General features: G+C 51.5%; 1 protein-coding gene across 1 annotated transcript in view; it reads right to left on the bottom strand.

The window, feature by feature from the left end:
• Nucleotides 1–386: 386 nt before the first annotated feature.
• The window catches only part of TULP4 (TUB like protein 4), a 631,050-nt gene continuing 608,544 nt past the window's right edge, over nt 387–22,892 (bottom strand). Inside the window, exon 14 of the mRNA XM_086927321.1 lies at nt 387–836. Within this exon, the coding sequence (XP_086783447.1) occupies nt 720–836 (117 nt within the window). The 3' untranslated portion in view covers nt 387–719. The remainder of the gene's footprint in view (nt 837–22,892) is intronic.

Raw genomic sequence — 22,892 nt, 5'->3', positions numbered from 1 at the left:
CATTGCCATTTTGAAAACACAGTTTTAGCCAACATAAGACAACAATGAAATCAATATTTACTTTTTCAACGCAATTCGTTTTGAAATCAAGCAGAGCTGCCATTTTGTTTAATCATCTCTGCAGTGTCTACAAATAAAACGCTAGCTTGCAGACACCAGCCTGTTGCCTGCAGCATCCAGCCGTTCCCACGGAGGACAACTCTACCGTCTTCAAGTAATAACATTTGTTATTGTCGCTGTGGTTGCCGTTGATTTTTATGATATAGGTAAACCAGATCAGAAACAACACAGCCTTTCGCTGCTTTAGCAAAGTGAAAAGAAAACGACTGACAGTACAACGTGGTCTACTTGTAAATGGCAGGTTTCGTTTTTGTTTAAATTTGTTTCCAAAGACATTGCAGCAAATACAGCAGAACCACCAGTACAAGCTAAAAGACACACTCCCTCCGTAACACTGAAAGGCGCACTCTGTGCATTCGCTTTTGCTCAACACCAGCACTACTGGATAGATAGATATATATATAAAAAAACACAGAGTTCACTTTTGTTGCCTTCTAGGCACCAAAAATTTCCAGTTTTAAGACCAGCCCTTCCGCCCCTCCCTTCTCCGTCATCTGCACGCCCATTGCATTAGGTATGGGCGGACGTCGTAGTCCTGGCCGCGGCCTCGCGGGATGGGGACGTGTAAACAGGACGGCGCGCGACGGTCAGCGCGCGCTTCACTTCAGACGCTGAGTTACATTGGCCAGAGCAACAGCAAAGGCCTGCACAGCAGAGAAGGGGTACTGGAAGTCCAGAATGTAAGCGTTGCCGTCGATTCGACCAAACTGCATCACCTGCGTGGAAGAGGTAGGCAAGAGTTAATATAAACGTAACTACCTTCAACGAAGTTCCACAAAGAAAACAAAGACTAACACATAACAAGTGATCGCTGGTACTTTGTTGCCCACAAATCCAACAATGATGTAGATGTCTGGTATTGTATTATTCTGAACACGTGTATACTTTGCCTATTCAACTTTTTGCTCTAGTATAATTATTTAACCTATATATGTTTTTTTCTTCTCATTTGCACAAACCTTTATAAATTTGCGATAGGTATATTGGTGGTACTAGTCTTTGCTATCAATATTACACGTTGAGTTTATATTTTGAGGTCTTATTTATAATCACACATTAATTTTTTCCATTTCACTCTCAGAGACCATGAATTTTAAAAACAATGGCAGGTATATTAGCTCCACGCCTTTTTAGGTCTCGCCTAGCAACAGCGCTTGCGCTGATCGCCTTGGCGAGACCTATTGTTGTCAATTTCTCTGCCGAAGGGGGACATGAGATGTGCACTCGTACGGACAGGAGATATGCACTCCGTACGCGCGCACATCTCCTGTCCCCGCGTAGGGCTGGCGTTTAAACACAGCGCGCGCAGGGCGGGCTTTCACTTTCCCTCCCTCCCACATCCTCCTAGCATTCTCACACTCTGATTGACTCTTTTTTTCCTTTCACAGGTTCACAGTGCTTGTTCTTTTCTTTTGCAGTTTTATATAACGTAAACTCTTAGATATTGGAGTGCGTTCATGCCCTTAATTACGTCGGCCACGCCCCTTTGAGAGGCCCTCTAGTTTATTCATCCCACTTAAAGCCCTGAGTTTGACCATGTAGTTTGTATATTCTTGTGTGTCTATTAGCTGTTTGCACAGATGCAGTGTTGGGTGTGGAGGAAAAGCGTGACCATGTCCAGCTCTGTCCATCCTTGACTTCTGACAGCGTCTACAAGCCAGGCTAGAACTCTTGACACATGCCTTTCACCCTAACTGCCCTTTCCAGTCTGCCCCTCTCAACAGATCAAATGAAGCTGTTTTGTGTACTTCCACGTGCAAGAGAGGTAAAACTCGGAAAGTACTAAAAAGAGCCGAATCACGAGGGTGAAAATGCGCTCCTTGCAAGGGCTTCGTGCCCACCCAATGAGGTGCTGTTTACATGAAAAGATGTGTACGCACAAAGAAGAACGTTTTTTCTAGTTTTATATAGCGCAAACTTGGAAGAAAGAGATTAGAGTGCTTCACATAAGCACCAGGTTACATTACACAAGATCAGATGTGTAGTTTTACATTTTTATAGGCACGTGGAGATTAACTGAATTGCCTAGAATCACGGCTGTTGTGCTGACGCTGGGACTTCTAAACCCAGCATTTCTGGCCGTAATGCCACATACTCTCTCCCGAATGTTTATACGGTGTGAATAGACTTTCTTCACTGTGTGAATTGACTAGGTTTGTTCTTGCACTGCTGCCAAAATTAGCTGAAAAGTGTCTGCGAACTGTAAAACCTGTTAATTACACCGCTAAATCAACGCGAGACGTAACAGTAAGCGCTATAAAAAACAGTGATGCTTTATCTGTAGTGTGATTAGCCAAACAAAACAGGGCTTCACCCCAAGCTGCCTCAAGCATTTGCAATTCAATAGATCCCACATTTATGCGAGTTTGAGCTATTGACATTGCAAATAACAATGCCTTTTTTTTGTTTTCGTTATTAAAACTTAATAATGAAAACAAAACTAAAAGCCATTGTCATTTACAATGCCAATAGCTCAACCTCGCGTAAATGCGAGACCTATTGCATTGCAAATGCTTGTTCATTATGCTGTCAGACCTCAGCCACATTGCTTCTCCTTTCTGATTAATGTATAAAACATAATTTTGCAATACAGATTAAGCTCTTGGCTGGCAGTGCCTTTATGAGGACTTTCACACCTGTCCATAACTAAACTCCTTTCTGCCAATGTTAAAAAAAAAAAAAACGGAGGCATATATATTCATTATGAATTTATGATCCACAAACCTTTGAAGCAGGATGATATAGTGCAAATAATTATTTCTATCCAAGTTAAATACAACACTTTCCTTTTCAAAAAGCAGACTAAGTAACCAGAAAACTGCACTGGAAACTGAGAAGAAGCAGAAAGCAAAATGAAATACCAGTACTGAATTCTCTCCAAGGCAGGAACGGTGCAGGGGTGGATAAAATTTGCATAACTGTGATAAAAATCAGAAAGCCGGATCGCTTTCAATATTCTGAAAGACATTCTTTCCATGCTTTACAGAACTGTGGGGACAGCAAATGGACAGAAAAGAGTGGACAGACTGAGTACAGCAGAAAGGACAAAGTACATCAAACAGAAAAGGGAGTCAATGGGTGAAGTTTAATTAAGTATAAAGAAGGAAGAGAAAGGTTTGGATATAGAGGCCCATTTTAAGAAAAAGTAGCAAACTTAGACTTGGGCAGTAGAGCTTCTGGACAGTGCAGCAGTAGTAACAATAGTTAGTAAGACTCTCAAGGAGCATCTGGTGATGACTCCAACTGAAGAAAGTATACATTTTGAGACACCGGATGGACATGTTACCCTTCCAGACAGGGTTTGTGATGTAGAGATATGAACCGAGGGTGATATATGCCTCAAAATCAAAGCTATATTTTTGTCTCTTTTGCTGGATGCATATGACCTCGTTCTTACAGAGGAATTATTGGCCAGTGGTTTTTACAAGAGTTGCTGTTTAAGGTCAGGAGGTAATAATGCAACCATTTTCATCGTAGGAATCTACCGAATTCAGGGAAAAATATGTGTTTAAATGGGCCCTACAGAAGACTCCTGCGTTGCATATAAACCAAGCAAAGTACGACAAAGAGTCTGTTCCATGAATGATTCCTTTATGGTGTGAGTCCCAAGTTCGGACTCAATATCCAGTAAAATCAGAAGCTAAGCATAATATAGAAGCTATTTTAGATTAAATACATTATCAGGGCATAATTGTGCCCTGTCATTCTCCCTTGAACACGCCTCTTTTTCCGGTGTTAAAACCTGATAATTCAAGGACTAGATTTAGATTATAGAAATTTAAATGCACATAAGAAAGGTCAAGTTTCGCGCACTACTCTAACTGCCTAAGCTTTGTCTTGTCTGCTCAAACAGAGGGAATTTGGGAGGAATTATTGTTAACTTACTGTTGCCTCACAGATACTTTTAAAAATATAAAATTCGTAGAAATTGCTTTTTAACTTCGGGACACTTTACATCTTTTAAATTTACTGTGTACGCTACTCCTCGATCCTTTGGCTGCTTCTTTTGGGGTGGCACTGCGTGACAGCAGCCATCTTGGACACGACTCGCGCGTAGTGCAGTCAGCGTTCCAGCTGATGCACGTTGTTCACCGGCTTCAGCCACACCCTATTTAAATGGTGCTCGCTCGGACGCACCAATGGCGCGCGGAAGGCGCGCCTAAGGCAAGCCCGTCTGCGCCCGTCAGCGCTAAGTCAGCGCGAGCCACTCTGCTCGATTTACATCAGGAAGCAGTAGGGTCATTTGCATATCGAGTGAGACATTACAATCTTTCAGACCTTCTCCGTGCTTTTCACATGATGGAAATTTGGCTGAGTGTACTAGGGATTATGCCTGTGTAGATTGTGGGTTCAGATTCTCACCGGAGTTGTCTCCGAATGTTATGACGGATGATACATCCAGGTTTGGGTGTATTAGGGCTTGCCTTATTAATGCTAGATCTTTGAAGAAGCACTATGAAGATGTCGCTGATTTGGTTAGTGACAACAGCTAGACTTATTGTGTATCACTGAGACCTGGCTGGATGTCTTCTCAAATCCCATTGTGGCCTTGGCTACACCTGTCGGCTTTAAAGTACACATTTTTTTTTTTTTTTTTTTAATATATATTTTTATTGCAGAGTTATAAACAGCAGGAAAAAGTAAACAGCCAGTGCACTTGTGGGCTCCCCCCGTCCAATGACAGTTCACAGTTGTACACAGCCATTCAGCCCGCATCCCGGAGGCCGGGCGGCATATCAGATCGCTCGAGAGGAACACAACACAGTGTACGTCCCATTGGGACCCTGGCGGAAGGTCGTTTTACGTATCTGCTTTTACCCCCCCACCCGCAACAACATTCCCGTCAGCCATCTCCGTGGAATCAACGTTATTGCCCCCGTCGGGGCCTACTCTAGGCTACTCGGGCCTTCGTGCCAGGCCGTCCCACCCAATCAGTCTGCCCGCCACTCAATACCCCCTGTCCCAGTAGTTCCAAGGCCTCCACCAGCAACCCTCCAATGGCTTCCGGCCCTCCCCAAGCCCCTCTACAACTAACCCCCCCAACGCCCCCCCCCCCCCGGCAACTGCTAAGGTGTGTGCTTCGCTCTACTGAACTGGATGGTTCCACTACAGAGCGTAGTGAGATACTTCTGTGTTCGCCCCGCGGTGTCCAGCGGCTTAGTTCTCGCCGTCCTCATCCTCAACCAAAGCATCACGCAGAGCCTGTACCACTAACTCCCATGCACGCGCCGCATCCAGAGCTTTCTCATTCCCCAACTTCACTGCTTGCTTCATCCGGAGCACGCTCTCGCAGTCAGACCATCGCAGCAACTCATTCTTCCATCTACGCAGTGAGGGACCCCCCCTGGTCTTCCAGTGCCACGATATTTCCCTTTGAGCCAATATCAGGCCCAGATCTATGAATTTACTTGTCACCTTGGTGTGCTTAGTATGCGGGAACCAGAGCAATAGACACGCCGCCATGTCGAATTCTACCTCCCTGTCAGTCACTTCGTTCAGGAGTTCCCCTACCTCCGCCCAATAAGTTCCCAGTTGTGGACACCCCCAAAACAAGTGGTCCATGTCCGCCCCAAGGGACGAGCACCGGGGGCAACAGGCATCCGGCACCCGAAAGTGCCGCTGTAGTTTCTCTGGAGTTAAATAAGCCCTATGGAGCACATAAAAATGGACCTGCTGAAAGCGCGCGTTCCTGGTGCCCTTCCACGTGCGTCGCAGGATATGGCCCCATGCCGTATCCGGTATGGGCCGGCCAACGCTCCCCTCCCATTTAGCTTTGAGCCCATGGAGTGGTTCCAGCCCTTCGTTCAGCATCCTATTATGGAGGCACGTCACAGCTTTGAATGTACCTGCTGCCATCACCACATATTGGCATGCCATAGTCGTCGCGGGCTCCAGGAGCCCCTCTTTCCAGTGCTTTTGCATGGCAGCCACTACAGCCGCGTGTAGTAGGAAGCCCCCCTCAGGCAGTCCGAACTGGTCCCGGAGCACGTCGAACGGCGCCAACGCCCCATCTATATACAAGTCACCCACCACCTGCAACCCCGCGTCTTCCCAGTCCATCAACGGGGACCAATCCCCTCCGTGCGGCAAGGCCGTCAACATCCCGATCGGGATCTCCGGGGCATAAGGCCGCGATGCCCTCGCTCTCCGAAGGCTCCTCTGCCAGCACAGCCGGAGCGTCCGCTCCTCCATGGTGAGGGCCCGTAACTCGATCCGTTGCTGCATAATGATGTACGACAGCATGTGGCGCTGTATCCCCCGACCCCGGTCTTCCTCCGGCCCCCGGAACACCCTGGCTACGTTCTGCGTAAGGACCTGCAACTGCGCCGCTAGATAGTACAGCTCAAGGTCGGGCACGGCCATGCCCCCCTCCATCTTGGGGCGAAGTAGCGTGCTCAAGGCTATTCTGCGACGGCCATGCCCCCACAGAAAGCCAATAATCAGTGACCGCAGTTCCCTAAACACCCCCTGGGGAATCCAGACAGGTAGCGTTCGGAAATAATAAAGGAAGCGGGGGAGCGCCACCATTTTCAACAATGCTATCCTGCCCAGGACTGTCAGCGGGAGGGTCGACCAGAAAGACAAGCTACCCCGCAGTGACCGTACACAACGGCCAATGTTACCCTCCAAAAGGTCAGCAGCCGAGTGGTAAATGCGGACACCCAAGTAGGTGATGCAAGAGGGTTCCCATGTCACACCCAAGTCGCTGCTAGGGGCTGGCGATCCCGCTCTCAGCGGAAACACGCAGGTCTTTGCCCAATTGACCTTAAGGCCCGACAGTCGGCCGAACTCGGACAGCAGATCCATCGCTCCAACCAGTGCCTCCGAAGCGTCAGCTAGGTACAGGAGCAGGTCATCTGCATAGAGCGATATATAATGCCATTGCCCATCACTCACTATTCCCGCGTATCGGTCGCCTGACCTCGCATGGACCGCCAAGGGTTCCATCGCCAGGGCAAACAACAGAGGGGAGAGAGAGCATCCCTGTCGTGTTCCCCTGCCCACCGGATACGCGGCAGATACCAAGCCGCCCAATCGAACTCTCGCCGTCGCCGAGGTATACAAGACCCTCGTCCACCTTCGAAACCCATCGCCCATGCCGAACCGCTCCAGCACTCCATCCAAGAAAGGCCATTCCAAACTGTCGAAGGCCTTCTCGACATCCACGGACAGAACCGCCGGCGTTCCCTCCCCATCCAAGATGGCGTCCATTATTCCCACCAGGCGGCGGATATTCATCGCCGTGCTCCTCGTGGGTATAAACCCGGCTTGATCCCTGTGCACCAGGCCCGTCATGTGCGGGGCCAGTCTAGTGGCCAGGATGCGACTCAGGATCTTATAGTCCACCGTCAGCATGGACAGCGGGCGATAAGACCTCACGTCCGCGGCATCCCGGCCAGGCTTGAGGAGTGGTACTATCAAGGCCTCCCGCATGGAGCCCGGCAATGCCCCCTTCTCGAAGGCCTCCGTATACACCACCAGCAGCCTGGGCGCCAGAGCGTCTACATAGTGCTGATAGAACTCGACTGGGAGTCCGTCCACCCCGGGCGTCTTGTTACGGGCCATATGTTTGATAGCCACTCGAATTTCCGTAAGCGTGATCGGGCTACCCAGGTCCTTCGCGTCGTCCTCGTCCAAGACCGGAAGCGGCCTCTCCCCCAGGTACTCCACGATGTCCTGAACCCCCACTCCCAACTGACTCCGGTACAATTCCTCATAGTAACCCCTAAAGCGGTCCAATACAGCTGCCTGGGAGTACACCATCTCTCCCTGCGCGTTAGTAATGCTGAGGATCGGGCAACCCCTAAGTTCCGGGCTAGCTAATCTGGCTAAGAGGGTACCCACCTTGTCCCTTTCTGCGTGTGCCCTGATAATGTACTGCCTATAGTCATAACATCTCAAACGTTCCGTCTCCGTGGCTACCACTTCCTTCGCCTCCAATAACTGGGCCTGTAAATCTGGCCTAGTTGGCCTGCGGCGCTCCAAGTCCCTCAAAGTTTCCTCCGCTTTCATTAAGTCATTCAGCACAGTCGTTCGAGCATTCGAGAACCTGCCCAAGCACACCCCTCTCACCACCACTTTCATTGCATCCCATTCAGTAGACCTACTCGTCGCCGTTCCTTCATTCACACCGAAATAACTATCAATGCCCTGCCGGACCGCATCGTCGAACACAGAATCCTCTAGCGTCTCCGGACGAAGCCGCCATGTTGGTATTACTGAGCGCTCCCTCTGCCATTGAATATGCACCAACAGGGGGTTATGATCGGATATCGTCCTAGCAAGGTACTCAGCATGGGTAATCAATGGGGCCAGGGAGCTCCCACAAAGCACCGAATCAATCCTGACATGTAAATCATGGAGAGCGGAATAAAAGGAGTAATCCCTGGTTCCCCTGTGCCTCTCCCTGCAGACATCCAGCAACCCCCATCGTTCTTGCCAGTCCTTCCTGTGCGCGGCCAGCCTGCGCACAGGAGAGTCTACTAGGGGGGGATGGGACCTATCCAGAGCCACATCGGTAATCGAGTTGAAGTCCCCCCCTAGCACTATCGGACCCGCCAGGAAAGAGGCCAAGGACCCCGAGAGGCTATCAAAGTATCGGCCTTGGTCAGTGTTCGGTGCATAAACACAACAGAAAACCACATCCCGCCCATACAATCTCCCCTCCACCGCTACAAACCTGCCATCCGGATCTATTACCTGATTCAGCACTTGAAAGGGTATCCCCGCCCTCACCCAGATCAAGACCCCCCTGGCATACGCTGAGTAAGTGGTGCCAAAAACCTGGCCCCGCCATCTTTTCTGCAAGGCAGCGCACTCTTTTTTGGTGAGGTGAGTCTCCTGGAGCATAGCTATCTGAACCCCCCTGCGTACCAGGTATGCATGTACTTTGTGACGTTTCACCATAGTCCGCAGCCCCCGGACATTCCACGTTAGGCATTTCAAATTAGGTAATGTCCCCATTCCAATTCCGTACAGTCCGAGTCAAACAACAACGGTCCATGACCCCCCCAATGCAGTTGCCCCCCCCCCCAAACAACCCCAAAACTGAAACATTCCCCAAACCCCACTCCCCAGGACAGAGCACACGAACCCAATGGCCGCCCCCATCCAAACCTTGATCCAACTTCTCGCACACTTACCCTGTGGTCTCCACCACAGTCGACCTTAAGGGCCTAGGGGGGGTGAGTCGCCGCCGACCCCAGCTAGCGGAGCCCGCGTCCCGCCCTTCATCCCCTCCGATACACTCAGCTCCCCCACCCGGCAACCCGCCCTCCAGCAACAGGATATCACCCTACCATGAAGTCCCGATCTAGTCCCAAGTCTATCTCAGCCGCAGAAAATATTATCCGAAGTCTGTGGGGTCACTGTCGGCCCCTTCTGGCTCTCTGCCTCCGAAAGTTCCTCTCCTGTTCTGCTGCCTTCTCCTCCCGAGTCCGTTCCGGCCCGTTCACTGTTCTGTTGCGACCCTGTAATGGCCGCCGTCGCCGCGAGTGCATCCCTCTTCTCCGCCGCCATTTGAGCCTCCCGCTTCTCCCGCTGGCGCCTGTTGCGGGACCTGATGCGTTGTGACTGCCGCACCCGGGGCTGCTTGGGCTGGTCTCGCCGACTTTGGTGCGTCCTATCCGTCCCTGCTCTGTACGACTCAAGCCATTGCCAAACTTCGTCTGGAGTCTGGAAAAAGTGTGTGGTGCCATCCATGATAATCTGCAGCTTGGCCGGGTAGAGCAAGGAGTACTGAATGCCTTCCTCCCTGAGCTCCTTCTTCACAGCAAGGAACGATGCCCTGTCCTTCTGGACCGCCTGCGTGTAGTCCGGAAAGATCGTTACCTTACTGTTCTCCACCTCATAAGGGCCCGACATCCTGGCCCGCTGGATGAGGAGGTCTCGGTCCTTGTAGTGGAGGAGCCGCACCACCATTGGTCGGGGGGGGCGGCCAAGCCCCGGCGGGCGAGCGGGCACCCGGTGAGCCCGCTCCAGAGTGAAAAACGGAGTAAGCCCCTCCGGCGCCACCACAGTGCGGAACCAGTTCTCCATGTAGGCCACCGCATCCTCCCCCTCAATCCGTTCCGGCAGGCCTACGACCCGCACGTTGTTCCGCCTATTGCGGCCTTCGGCATCTTCCGCCCTCCGCTCTAGAGTGTCCAGTCGGGCCAAAATGTCTGTAATCCTGTGCTCCGCGGTCACCACCGATGGCTTCAGGTCCAGCAACAGTTGGTCATGATCCTTGACCCGATCCGCCAGCTTCGCGTGATCCGCGCGTAGCAGCCCCAGGCCCGTGGCCACTTGGGCAATGTCATTGTGCAACGCCTCCTTAGTGGAGGTGATCGCCTCAAGGATGGCATCCAAGCGCCGGTTCAGCCGCTGTTCCTGGTCAAGCTCCGGGGAGGGACCCTCATTCAGCTGGGTCGATGTCGCCGCGTCCCCCTCGCGGCTCCCGGGCATCGGCCCTCCGATCGCCGCCATGTCAGGGCGCTGCGTCACAAGTCCGGCCACCCGTACTGCGGGTTCCCCCGTGGGTCCGTGCCGGTCACCGGGCACCGGGCAGTGCTATGTCACCGCCAATGGTCTCAGGAGCAATGACCAGGCGGACGAGCTCCGTTCCGTCACCCCCACTGGGCCTGTGGGGGGAGGATGAGTCGTGGGGCGGTGGTCGACGAGAACCCCTGATCTCCTGGGTGAATCGGGCAGCGTCCCCCGGTCTCAGGGCTTCGCGCCGCCAATCCCAGTGCGTTGGGCAACCGGGTGCAGGGTCCCTCACTGCTCGACGACAGCCGGACTCAGGGCTGAAGTTCGGGACCATCCGACCTCCTCGCCGCCATTTTCTTCACACCCCGGACTACACCTCGGCCGCCTCTTCCTCGATCTCCTCGGGGCCAGCAGTCCCCCAGCGATTCACCGATTACGTCCAGCTGTCCCCTTACACTTCAGAGGGCAGGAACGTCGTCTCCGGGTCGCCTAGGGTCCCGAAAAACAGGAGAATTAGCGGGATTCCGCGCGGAGCTGCGAGCTCACGCCGCCATCCCGATCGGCGTCCAAGCCACGCCCCGGCTTTAAAGTACACATGGTGGATCGCCCAGTGGATAGAGGGGGTGGCGTGGCTATTTTGTATAGGGACTGGTGGACTCTCTATAGTGAACTACCCACTTGGTGGGCAGAGTGCGAGGCCCTGGATTTTAGTTTGCTTCTTTCGGCCCACTATACCTTGGGGGGATCCTTGATCTATGGGCCACCAGGCTCAGCTAGCCGCTTTTTGGAGACTTGTGGGGATGCATTGGCAGAGCGTATACTGCGTTCCTCAAATTATGTGCTTCCTGGGGATGTTAATCTCCATCTAGACCATACTGACACAACCAATTCTGTAGCTTTTCTGGATTCCCTGCACCTGGCCCACCTTTCTCAATGGGTTAAATATCCCACCCATCAAGGAGGTCACACCTTGGACACTATCTGCTCTAATATTCCTTTATTGGTGATGAGGCCGAGACCGGTCGCCTGGTCGGATCATTTTTCCATATTTTATTCTTGGGACATTAATCATTCCCCACGACCGGTCAACTGTTATCGCCACCCTTCCACTAGGAAACTGGAACCTGGGCAGCTTAGTAGCTCTTTGGCGGCCTCCCAACACCCCCTTTCTGGGGGACCTGGAGGAAAATCTGACACAGTTTGCTAACTGGATTTCTAGTGCGGTCACTACTCTGTCTGCACCATGTCAACATAGGCTGAGGAGAGAATCCCCCTCTAAGCCCTGGTTTACCTGAGTTGAGGACGCTGAAAAATGTGTGCAAATCATTGGAGAGAGCATGGCGCTCCAGGGGCTACGATTCCATGGATAAACACGCCCTGCGAGCCAAACAAAAACTCTATTATGCGGCCATTGATGCGGCCAAAGGCATATACTACCCTGCTCGTATTGATCGGGCCAATAACAATTCAAAAGACATATTTGCCACTGTGCAGAACAGATTCTGTTTTCTTGGAGTAAGGAGGATGAGTCGGTAGTGGCGGCCCAACATTGTTTGTCTTTGGTTTTTCAGTGGTTGGCGAATGCTCAGCTGTAATGTAACGAGGGTAAATCTGAAGTGCTTCTTCATGGCTCGTTTACTACGGACTTTAGGGAAAGGCTTTGGCCGCCCGGTTTTCCCCGACCAACTGCAGACAAAGGCGCCGCCAAAAACCTTGGCGTCTGGTTCGACCAAAACCTGAACTTCTCCACACAAGTGAAGAAGCTGGCCGGCACCTGCTTTGGCACCTTGAAAACCTTGAGGAAGTTTTTTCCCCTTTTGCCAGGTAGTGCCAAAGAAACTTTGGTCCGTGCCCTTATCTTGTCCCGACTGGACTACGCAAATGCCCTTCTGTTTGGCAGTCCAGTTTTTCTAACCAAGAAACTGCAAGTTGTTCAAAACTCGGCGGCCAGACTTCTTCTGGGCTTAACATCAAGGCGCAGTGTGCGCACATATCTGCACTCGTTACATTGGCTACCAGTCGAATCCCGTTTGAAATTCAAAATGCTAACTATAGCACATAGGGCCCTCTACAGGCTGGGTCCTATTTACTTGCAGAAGAGGTTTGCTTTTTACACACCAGGAAGACAGCTGCGCTTGTCTGGCCAGCTGCTGATCCAGACGCCTAGGTTTTAGCGCCAAAGACTTGGCAGCAATTCCTTTGAGCACAAAGCCAGTATGGCTTGGAATATGCTGCCTCTGGCTCTCCGGGGCACTCAGGACCCTTTGCTGTTCAAGAAAAAGCTGAAAACACTGCTGTTTTAGTCCTTGATCTGTGTGCATTGGCCTTTTTCTGTAGCTAGCGCCGGGACACTTTCGAGTAGCTGTGCACTGTATAAATTAAATATAACAGAACATAACATACACACAATGCTCACAGCGCTGTATTAATGAGGAATCTAGTCAGGAAAACATATAAAACCAAATTTGGTATGTCAAATGGATTTTTTTTAAACTAAAATATTATACATGGAATCCTGTAATCCCTGTATAAATGCCTATTTTTAATTTCTCTATAATCGGCGACTGGTAACACATCCAGCCACTGATTATAAAGGACCAGCTGCAGAGGTGAAAGGCAGGCCAAGTCATGGAGCATAACTGCAGCAGCTGTTTAAAGCAAGGAAAAGGGAATGTTGCTTTTCTTTCCTCTGCTTAATTTTTTTGGATAATCAATTTTTATTGAAGTTTTGTGCATAACAAACAAATCCATTGGTTGCAGTTCATTAATCAACAGGATAGGCGTGACAGTACAGACAGGCGATTCCATCAGGGCACAACCCGGCAGTTCAATCAGTAGAGACAAGTATACATTGAATAAATCAAATACAGGCAGACCATCAGGGTGGGAGCATGTTGCACCATTTACCCCACACTTTATTGAATAATTCCGGGCACCCTCGGGCTTCGAATAAGGTCTCCTCTTGGATCCCGCACCAGTCTACCCCTCTTCTCCAACCCTTGACTGAAGGCGCCTTAGCCTGGGACCAATGCGCCGCTATATCTCACTTGGCAACCGCCACCGCTGTCCCCAAAAAGCGCTTGTCCGCCCTGGATCCATTCAACCCATCAAACACCCCTAACAGCAGACGCAGCGGATCATGGGGAACCACCCATCCCAGGGCCTGCGTGAGATCCCGCTCCACCCCCTCCCAAAACGGTGTCAAAGCTGGGCAGCACCATAACATGTGATAAAAATCAGGGGGGAAGAGGCACAGCGAGCACATGCTGAGGAGGGTCTCAACCGGGCCTGGAATAAACGTGCCGGGTGAGGTAAGCCGCGTTTCAGTAATAAAGTTGAACTAGGCGCAGCTTGGAGGATGTGGTCAGGGTTTTGGGCGCCATAAGGGCATCCCTCCAATCCGCCTCCTCCAGGGGGCCCAACCAACCCTCCCAGCAAGCCCTGAGCCGATCCAGGGAAGCGGGACCATTGTTCACCAGGGACCGATAGATATGGGACACTCCCCCCTCCCCAAATTGCCCATCAACACCTGAGCCTCCAGCGGGCTGAACTCTGGGAGGGAGACAGGCAGCGATATATGGGCGTGAAGGGCGTGTCTAAGTTGTAGGTATTTATAGTGTTGCGTATGTGGAAGGTCATGGCGCTTCTGTAGGTCTGCAAAGGAGCGAATGTGATCTCCCATCCAGACATCCCCGAGCACTGAAATTCCAATGAGGTCCCAGCATTGGAACCCCTGTAGGGACGAGACCTCCTGCATCTAGGACCCGTGCCAAAGCGGCGTCTGCCGAGTGAGCTTTCGATCCCACCGCACGTGGCAGAGAGCCGTACGCCAGGCCAGAAACACCGTCTTGGTGACCGAGGGCAGGGCCTATGGCACCGGGTTACCATATAAAAGCGCCTGGATTCGTGGGAAGTCCGACGTGCTAAGTTCCACGCGGTATGCAGGGTCGGACCAGCCGCCCGCATACCAATCGTGGATGACAATAAGTTTCGTGGCCAGGTAATAAAGGTGGAGATTGGTGACCCCATACCTTCATCAAAGGTGGGAATACAACAGTGCGCCAAAGATAGACGTGGTCTTGCCACCCCCCCCCCCCCCCCCCCCCCCCCCCCCCCCGAGGAACCGGGTGAGGTCCCTGTCCAGCTCACGGAACCAACTACCCGGGAAGTGGATTGTAGTGTTTTGTAACACAAAGAAAACGGTGGATAATCATCATTTTGAAGAGGGCACTCCTGCCCTGGGTGTTAAGGGGAAGGGTCTTCCACCTTTTGAGATCCGCCTTCATCCGGACGACCAGGGGTGTGACGTTTAAAGCCCATTCGAGGTCTGGCAGAAGGGTTATCCAAACGCCCAGATACTTAACCGAGTTTCTTCTAAGGGTAATGTCCGACTGCCAGTCGAAGCAGTCCGTGGAGGGATGCAGGGGGACCTGAGTTGACTTCGCCGGATTAAGACGGAGTCCGCAGACCCGCTCAAAAGAAGCTAAGGCCACTAGGCATCGGGGGCCCGAGCTATCCGGGTCGGCCAGGTAAAGCAGAACGTCGCCTGCATATAGGGCTATTTTATCCACCTGGCTAGAGTCCCATGCCCAGCCTCGAATAAGTGGATCTTGCCGGATAAGGGCCGCCAGGGGCTCCATTGCCAATGCAAATAAGAGTGGCGAGAGCGGACACCCCAGGCACGTACCCCGTCGGATCGGGAATACCTCAGACAGCTCCCCATTAATGAGTACTCGGGCTCTGGGGTTGGTGTATAAGACTCTGACCAGATGGCGGAACGAGGGACCGAAACCCATCCCGTCCAGCACCTCCTGCAGGTACTCCCAATTCACCGTATCGAAGGCCTTCTCAAAGTCTAAGAGGAGTAGGGCTAAATAGGGGGTTCGGCGCTCCCGGTGGGCCAGAGCCAGTTGAAGCAGACTAATGCAGTGACGAGTACCTCTGGCCGGCATAAACCCGCAATGGTCGGGATGGACAAGGTCCTGCAGGAGGGGGCGAAGCCTCTGAGCCAGGACCGTGGCGAATATCTTGATCTCCGTATTGATCAGTGAGATCGGAAGGTAGTCCGCACAGCTCAAGGAGGGCCGCTGCGTCTTTGGAATAACCACAATCGTGGCGACACCCGACTCGGGCGGGAATGACCCTGTCTCCGTCACGTGGTGGAAGAGATCCATTAGATGGGGGGTTATCCATCGGGACCTGGCGTTTTACCGGGTTGTAAGAGCAAAATGGCGTCCTGGACTTACTCCAGGGTGAAGGGTCGGTCCAAGGCTTCCGCAGTCTCCGGAGGGAGACACGGCAGCTGGGTACCAGTTCCCTCCAGCAAGTCAGTCAGCGAGGCCTCCGGGGGCGTAGAGGGCCGCGTAGTAAGCAGCAAAGGTTTGCGCGATGGCCGAGGACGCCACGTGGAGAGTCCCGGTGTACGAACGGATCTCCAGACGGATTCGGTTGACTTTGGGATAAGACACAAGATTGTGGAGGAGTTTGTCATTCTTATCACCGCATCCATAAATACGGGCAACCGAGGAGCGACATAGCGTCTTAGTCGATTCCAAAGAGATCCAACGGATCTCCTCACGTACCACCGTCAGTTGGCGAGAGGAATCCCTTGCGGCACCAGTGGATTGGGCTGCTTCAAGTTGTGCTGTCCGCGATTCCAGCTGAGCAAGTTGATCCGTTTGCTCCGATCGCTTCGCGTGGACCAGTCCCCTGGCCACTCTCCGGATCACGGCCTTGCCTGCCTCCCACAATGTTCCCGGCAAGGAGACCGAGCCGGTGTTGGTGAAAAAAAGGAACGCAGTTCCTGTCCAAGGGACTCCACCATCGCTGAGGCCTGCCAAAACCAGGCGTTGAGCCGTCAAACCGCTCGGGGGCCCAACGGTGGGGAGCCAAGACGGAGGGAGAGGGGAGAGTGATCCTATGGCAATATCGTAGCCCCAGAAACTAGATGGCAGTCTGTAGCTGACATTAAAAGGAGGTCGATGCGGGAGTGAGTGTGGTGGGCTGCCGACGTGTGGGTGTACTGTTCCTCCTGGGGGTTCCAGACTCGCCAGACGTCGCAGAGGCTGAGGGCCGAGGACCAGTTGGATAGGAGCTTCGCGGAGGCGATCCGGCCTCCAGACGGAGTCCCTGTCGTGTCACGCCAGGGCTGCAGGACGGCGTTAAAATCTCCTCCTACCACTGTAAGACCCTGCGGAAGGGAGGAGATTACTTGTGTTAGGTGACGAAGTGTCAAGGGCAGGAGTGGGGGGGAATGTAGACACACAAGAGGCTCAAGGGGCGCCCCTCGATGGTTCCTAAGAAGGCTACATAGCGACCCTGTGCGGCGGTCTCAGCTCTCGCCAGTGTAAAGGGAAGCCCTTTCCCAAGTAAAATAGCCACCCCTCGGGATCCCTGTGTAAAACCAGAGTGCCAGACCCTGTCAAAGCCATAGCGAGCTAGGAAGTTGCACTGTGTACCCAGGAGGTGCGTCTCTTGGAGGAAGAGGATGTCCGGCGCGTGGCGGTGAGCAGAGCAGAGGACAGCTGTGCGCTTAATGCGGTCTAAGAGGCCATTGACATTCCTGGAGAGGAGGTGGATAGGCCTAGTGAGGGTATAAGTCATTGAGGAGTGGACTGTGGAGGGGCGGATAGCTACCTGGGACCCTACCCACCAGGAGGGGAACACCCACCCGAGCCCATTCCCAGAGGCGGGGCTATGGAAGATGGTGATCTGCCCGACAGCTGTGGAGCGCGAAGGAGGGAGGAACATACCTACCAAAGGGTGCCTCTGATGGCGGCCCGTAGGCGGCCGAAAACAATAAACTGATATAAGATATATGCTGCGTGTCAACTGCGGAGCAGTCAGAGAAACATGGGTATTAAGGAGGACTGCAACCAGCGGCCCTTAGGCGGCATAACAAAACAAACAAGCGAGGAACAAAGGTCCCCCATCCCTCCCAACTCCCCCACCCTACACTTCTGAAGTGGAAGCATCTGTCGCCCAAAACCCCAGCTACTAACTACACCCCTAACGGTGATTCGCTAACAGTTAGCACACAATCAAGCAGGAGCATGGCGAAATCGGACCCCCCCTCCATATATACGGATGTATGCCCACAATAAAGAAACATGGAGTGAATAACCATAAGTACCAGGATGAGTCAAGTTCAGGATGGCAGTAAGACGGTGAACCTTGGCCGGATCTTCCAGTGGAGCCAAGGGAGAGCCCCCGTTGCGGGGCCAAAGGTAGGTGAAGCATGTCAGGTCCTGAAAGGTAAATAATGCAAACATACACCTTGCACCCCCGGTCACACCCCCTCCTCCCCGCCAGAGCCACGGATCACGGGGCTGCCCGACAGGTCTGAGTCAGGCATGGCCCTCCGGCGGGCTACATCTGCATCTGATCGTGGGGCGCTACCCATGTCAATAAGGGAGGACACCAGGGTGGGGAGGAGGCCCTCTGGCCCATCGCACGACTCGGGGAGCGTCGGAGTCTTGCCCCCGGCGATCAAGAGTTCCCACCCCTTCGGTTGCCCCACTGCCTGGACCCCATGCGGCATCGCTGCGCCTTGGGCACCTCCAGGCCGGGTCGGCCCACGTCCTTCGGGCGGCGGCGGGGAGGGGGGGGGGGGGGGGGTCCGCCCCAGGTAAGAGGGGCCGCTCTTCCGTAAGCCAGGTCCATGCCGCCTGTGGAGTATCAAAGAAGAAGGTCTTTTCCTGAAAGAAAACCTTAAGGCGGGCCGGGAAGAGAAGCCCATAGCGGAGACCCATGGCCCTGAGTTTCTGCTTGACTTCGTCGTAAGACCGGCGTTGTGTCTGCACCTCCCTAGAGTAGTCCGGAAAGATCATGATCCTGGAATTTTGGAAGTGCACTGGACTGTGCACCCTGGCGGCCTGCAGAATCGCGTCCCTGTACCTGAAGTTGAAGACTCGAAGAATGATGGGGCTGGACGGAGCCCCAGAAGGGGATTTAGGAGCAAGAGAGCGGTGAGCTCACTCCACCGCAAACCAGGGGAAGAGCTTTTCTTTGGGGAACGTACACAGCTGCGCCTAGGCCAGCGTCCCGCCACCCGGTATGGCAGCTGATCGTCACCAGTCCCCACGATGGAGGGGGAACCTCGTCGATGTAGAGAAAAAAGAGTTCCATGACGTCGGAATCAGGAAGGATGTCATCAGAGTTGGCATCTTGGAGTAAAATCTCACTGCTTCCGCCTCCTCATTTATTGGAAATGCAGGAATCGGAGGAGGAAGGTTTGTTTGGGTCTGCTTATAGTCCATCGCAGCTCAAGGTAAAATGCCAGGATACGAATAACGAAGATGAGTATCAAGAGGCAGATTTCTCCTTTAAAGATCGCCCACCTTCAGAATCACAGGTACAAATCGTTTCAGGAGAGTTATGATTTTGAGGAAGAGGAGGATAATCTACCGCCGCAACGGGAAGCTATATCAGTGCCAATTTCTTTGATCACGGACCTGAGACACATGATAAGTGACTATTACAAACGCTTCCCATAAGCTAATGCTCCTGTGCCTCCCACCCCGAATCAGCAGCAGGGTGCACCTTCTTCCGAGACTACACAGCTGCGACCGGTTCCACAGAAGACACAACCTCCAAGAGTAATAGCCATTAGAGATGACTATATAGAAAGTTATGTGGAGGACTAGCCAGAAAGAGAGCTGACACAGGATGTGGTGCCTGTGTGTGATGAATGTGGCTGAGAATGTTGCACCATCCTCTCCCTTTCCCTCACCTTCCCCAGCGAATTCTCAGCGGGAAGAAAGTGGAGGGTTTCACAAACTGCTGGAGCGGGCCTCAAAGAGGTTTGACTTTCCTCTTCTAGTGAAACAGGCGAACTGTTTTCTATATGATTTTAAGAATTCTGCTAGGAAATCAATTTGGGCCATTCTAATGGTGAACTACATCTGGGAAGAAAGTATAAAAATTATGAAAAGTCTGGCTTCAGTACCTGCAGCAATTCCGAGAATGGAAAAGAAATATAAGGATCCGGAATCGTCTCCGGCATGTTTCACCGGTCATCATGCAGGCAGCCCAGAGGCGCTACAGGAATCCTGCGGCTACATGTTCGGCTCCCCCTAATAAGGATGTTAGAAGGCTGGATAGTACAGGAAAGCGTTTTACAGTGATGGAGGCCACTTCCAACAAGGCATCAAATGCTCTAGCCATAATACGTCGGTATGACTGGCAATGTGGTCCGATTTGGCACCTTTCCTAGATCATCTACCGGTTGATAAGAAAGAAGAGGAAACGCAGATACACAAGAAGGGGCTAGGGCAGCCTCTAAGGTGATTGATATAGCCATGGACATCTCATCAGTGGCATTCAGACAAATGGCAGGAGCAATCGCTTTGCGCAGGCAAGGCTGGCTTAAAGCTACTTCTTTTTATCCGGAGATTCAAGATAAGATTGTCGACATGCCCTTTGAGGGCAAAAATCTATTTGGAAATCATATAGATGATGTCCTTCAAGGGATTAAGGCTGATATGGACACGGCACGCTCACTAGGGTCACTACAACAGCAGCGGTTTCAGCCCTTTGAAGGTAGAGGAGGAAGAGGACAATACCAACAAAGGTCATCTTTTCTGTCCAATAGATACCAATCCTACCAGCAATAGGGTTATCGCCAGTATGCAAATCAGTATCAGTAGCAGTACCGATCACCTAATGTGCCCTACCAACAACAGGAGGCCAGAAGAAGAACTGGCACGGGGAAAGTCACAGGACAATGGTAGACGTCAGTGACACTCTCAGGGCACCACCCACCTCGTTGCAAAGTAAACCTCATCAGAACCACTGCCTCTCTCAATAGAACAGCAATGGCTAGCAATAACATCAGACAAAAGGGTGTTAGACATTATCCATCAGAGACACACCCTAGAGTTCGTTCAAAAGCCTCCTGCCTGCCCTCCCATCCCCAAGAAACATCAACATCTGACCTTGCTAAAGAAGGTGATCTCAGATCTTCTTCTGAAGGGGGCGATGGAGGTGGTTCCTCAGCAACATCGAGGAAAAGGATTCTACAAATTTTTTTCCTAATAAAGAAAAAACAAAGTACCAAATGGAAGCAGGTAATGGGTCTAAGGGGTTTGAACAAGTATATCAAAAAACAACTCTTCAGAATGCTATTGCTACAAGAGATTCTCCTAATGCTAAACAGAGGAGACTTTATGACATCATTACCTCTCTAGGATGCGTACTTACATATCCCCATTCACGTCAAACATCGACGTTATCTAAGGTTCGAGGTGGCGGGGGCCACTATCAGTTCAAAGTATTGCCCTTTGGTCTCCGGTCAGCGTCGAGGGTGTTCAGTTCACAAAGTGCATGGCACCAGCGGCAGAGTTTCTGAAGCAGCAAGGACACCAGGTTTATCCTTATCTAGACGACTGGCTAGTAAAAAGACCTACATACCACTCAGCTCAAAACTCGTTAAGAGCTTGTCGTCGGCTATTCAAAACTCTAGGTCTAAGAGTCAATGTGGGAAAATCCTTCACAGTTTCTAGGGGCAGTGCTGAACACAAGAGAGGCAAAGGCATGCCCATCAGAAAAAAGCATTAAAAAAATGCTAAAGTTGATGTCTCGGATTCAAAGAAAAGAGTCAGTTTCAGTGAAGATGTACAAATCTATGCTGGGGATGCTCTCATCCTGCATTACACTGATTCCAAATTGTTTGCTTCACATGCGGCCAACTTCAGGAACAACACGACCTACAATGGATGCAGGCCCAAGGATCGTTCAAGGATCCCGTTTTTATCACTCCACAAATGAGGAAAGCTCTGTCATGTTGGGGAATAAGAACAAATCTTTCAACAGGACTACTATTCGAGACTCAACCTCCCAGTTTCATAATGACAACGGACGCATCTTTGCAGGGGTTGGGAGCACATCTTCAAGACCATGAAATCATGGTCACTGGAACTCTCAGTAGGTACTGATGCACATCAACTTGCTGGAACTAAAAGCTGTGTTTTTAGGTCTACAAGCATTTCTCCCCAGAATCCATGATTCCCCAGTTCTAGTGAGAACGGACAACACTACCACTATGTAGGAAGGAACAAGGTCACAGACATTATCTTCTCAAGCTCAAGAAATTTGGCAGTGGCTTCTAAAACACAATATCACTCTACAGATACAACATGTTCCAGGAGTCCACAACACGTGGGCAGACTCCCTAAGCAGGTCTTCAAGCCTATGCCACGAATGGGAGCTGGATCACCATCGGATTCTGAAAATATTTGAACAATGGGGAACTCCAGGTTTGGACCTATTCGCAACACGAGAAAACAAGAAATGCAAAGGGTTTGCTAGCAGATTGCCTCAAAAGGGTTCATGGGGAATGCTCTTCAGCTACGATGGACGGGAATATTTGCATACACATTTCCTCCGTTCCCTCTAATTCCGAAAGTGATACGCAAAATAAAAAATCAGAACCGTGTCATCTGATCCTCATAGCACCGGCATGGCCGAGACAGTTCTGGTTCACGTAACTTCATTGAATGTCTGTATCCCCTCGTATTCGATTTCTGCCTGTGTACGATCTGATATCCATCAGCAAGGGGCAAGTGGTGCACCCACAGATAGGCTCTCTAAATTTGTCAGCTTGGAACCTCATGACCAGGAATTTCAATTCCTGAATATTCCTCAAGACTGCCAAGATATTCTCAGTCATTCAAGAGCAATTCCCACCAATAAAACGTATGCTGCTAAATGGAAGAGGATCTGCCAGTGATCTCTGGATCACTCTTTACACCCTTTACAGTCAACGCCGGTTCAAATACAGCAGTATTTGCAGCATCTAGCCAAAACAGGCATAGCCCATTCATCTCTTAAGGTGCATTTGGCTTCAATTTCCGGGTATCGGAGAAAATTGGGACATGCATCTCTTTGGTCTATCAGAGTAATGAAGGAGTTTATGAACGGACTCTTCAGAGTATTCCCACCAATAAAGCGTCCAGCGATTCCCGGGTAATCAACACGGTTCTCGCACAGCTGATGAGGTCACTGTTCGAACCTATTCATAAGGCAAAGTTAAAGTTTGTGTCTTGGAAAACAACACTATTGCTGGCCCTAACATCAGCCAGGAGAGTAAGTGAAATATAAGCCTTTTCAATTTGTGGACCCATCATGCTATTCAAGATGGATAAGGTGGTGCTGAAAACGAATCCAACGTTCATTCTGAAGGTTCCAAGTTCATTCCATCTGAATGAACCTATTGTTCTACCTACATACTTTCAGGAGCCAATGTCTCCAGCGGGAAGATCCCTTCACATGCTAGACGTCAGACATTGCTTGAGATTTTACAT

Source organism: Lissotriton vulgaris, chromosome 6, assembly GCF_964263255.1.
Source record: "Lissotriton vulgaris chromosome 6, aLisVul1.2, whole genome shotgun sequence".
In the NCBI taxonomy this organism is placed as follows: domain Eukaryota; kingdom Metazoa; phylum Chordata; class Amphibia; order Caudata; family Salamandridae; genus Lissotriton; species Lissotriton vulgaris.
This window is presented reverse-complemented; position numbering and strand designations above follow the sequence as displayed.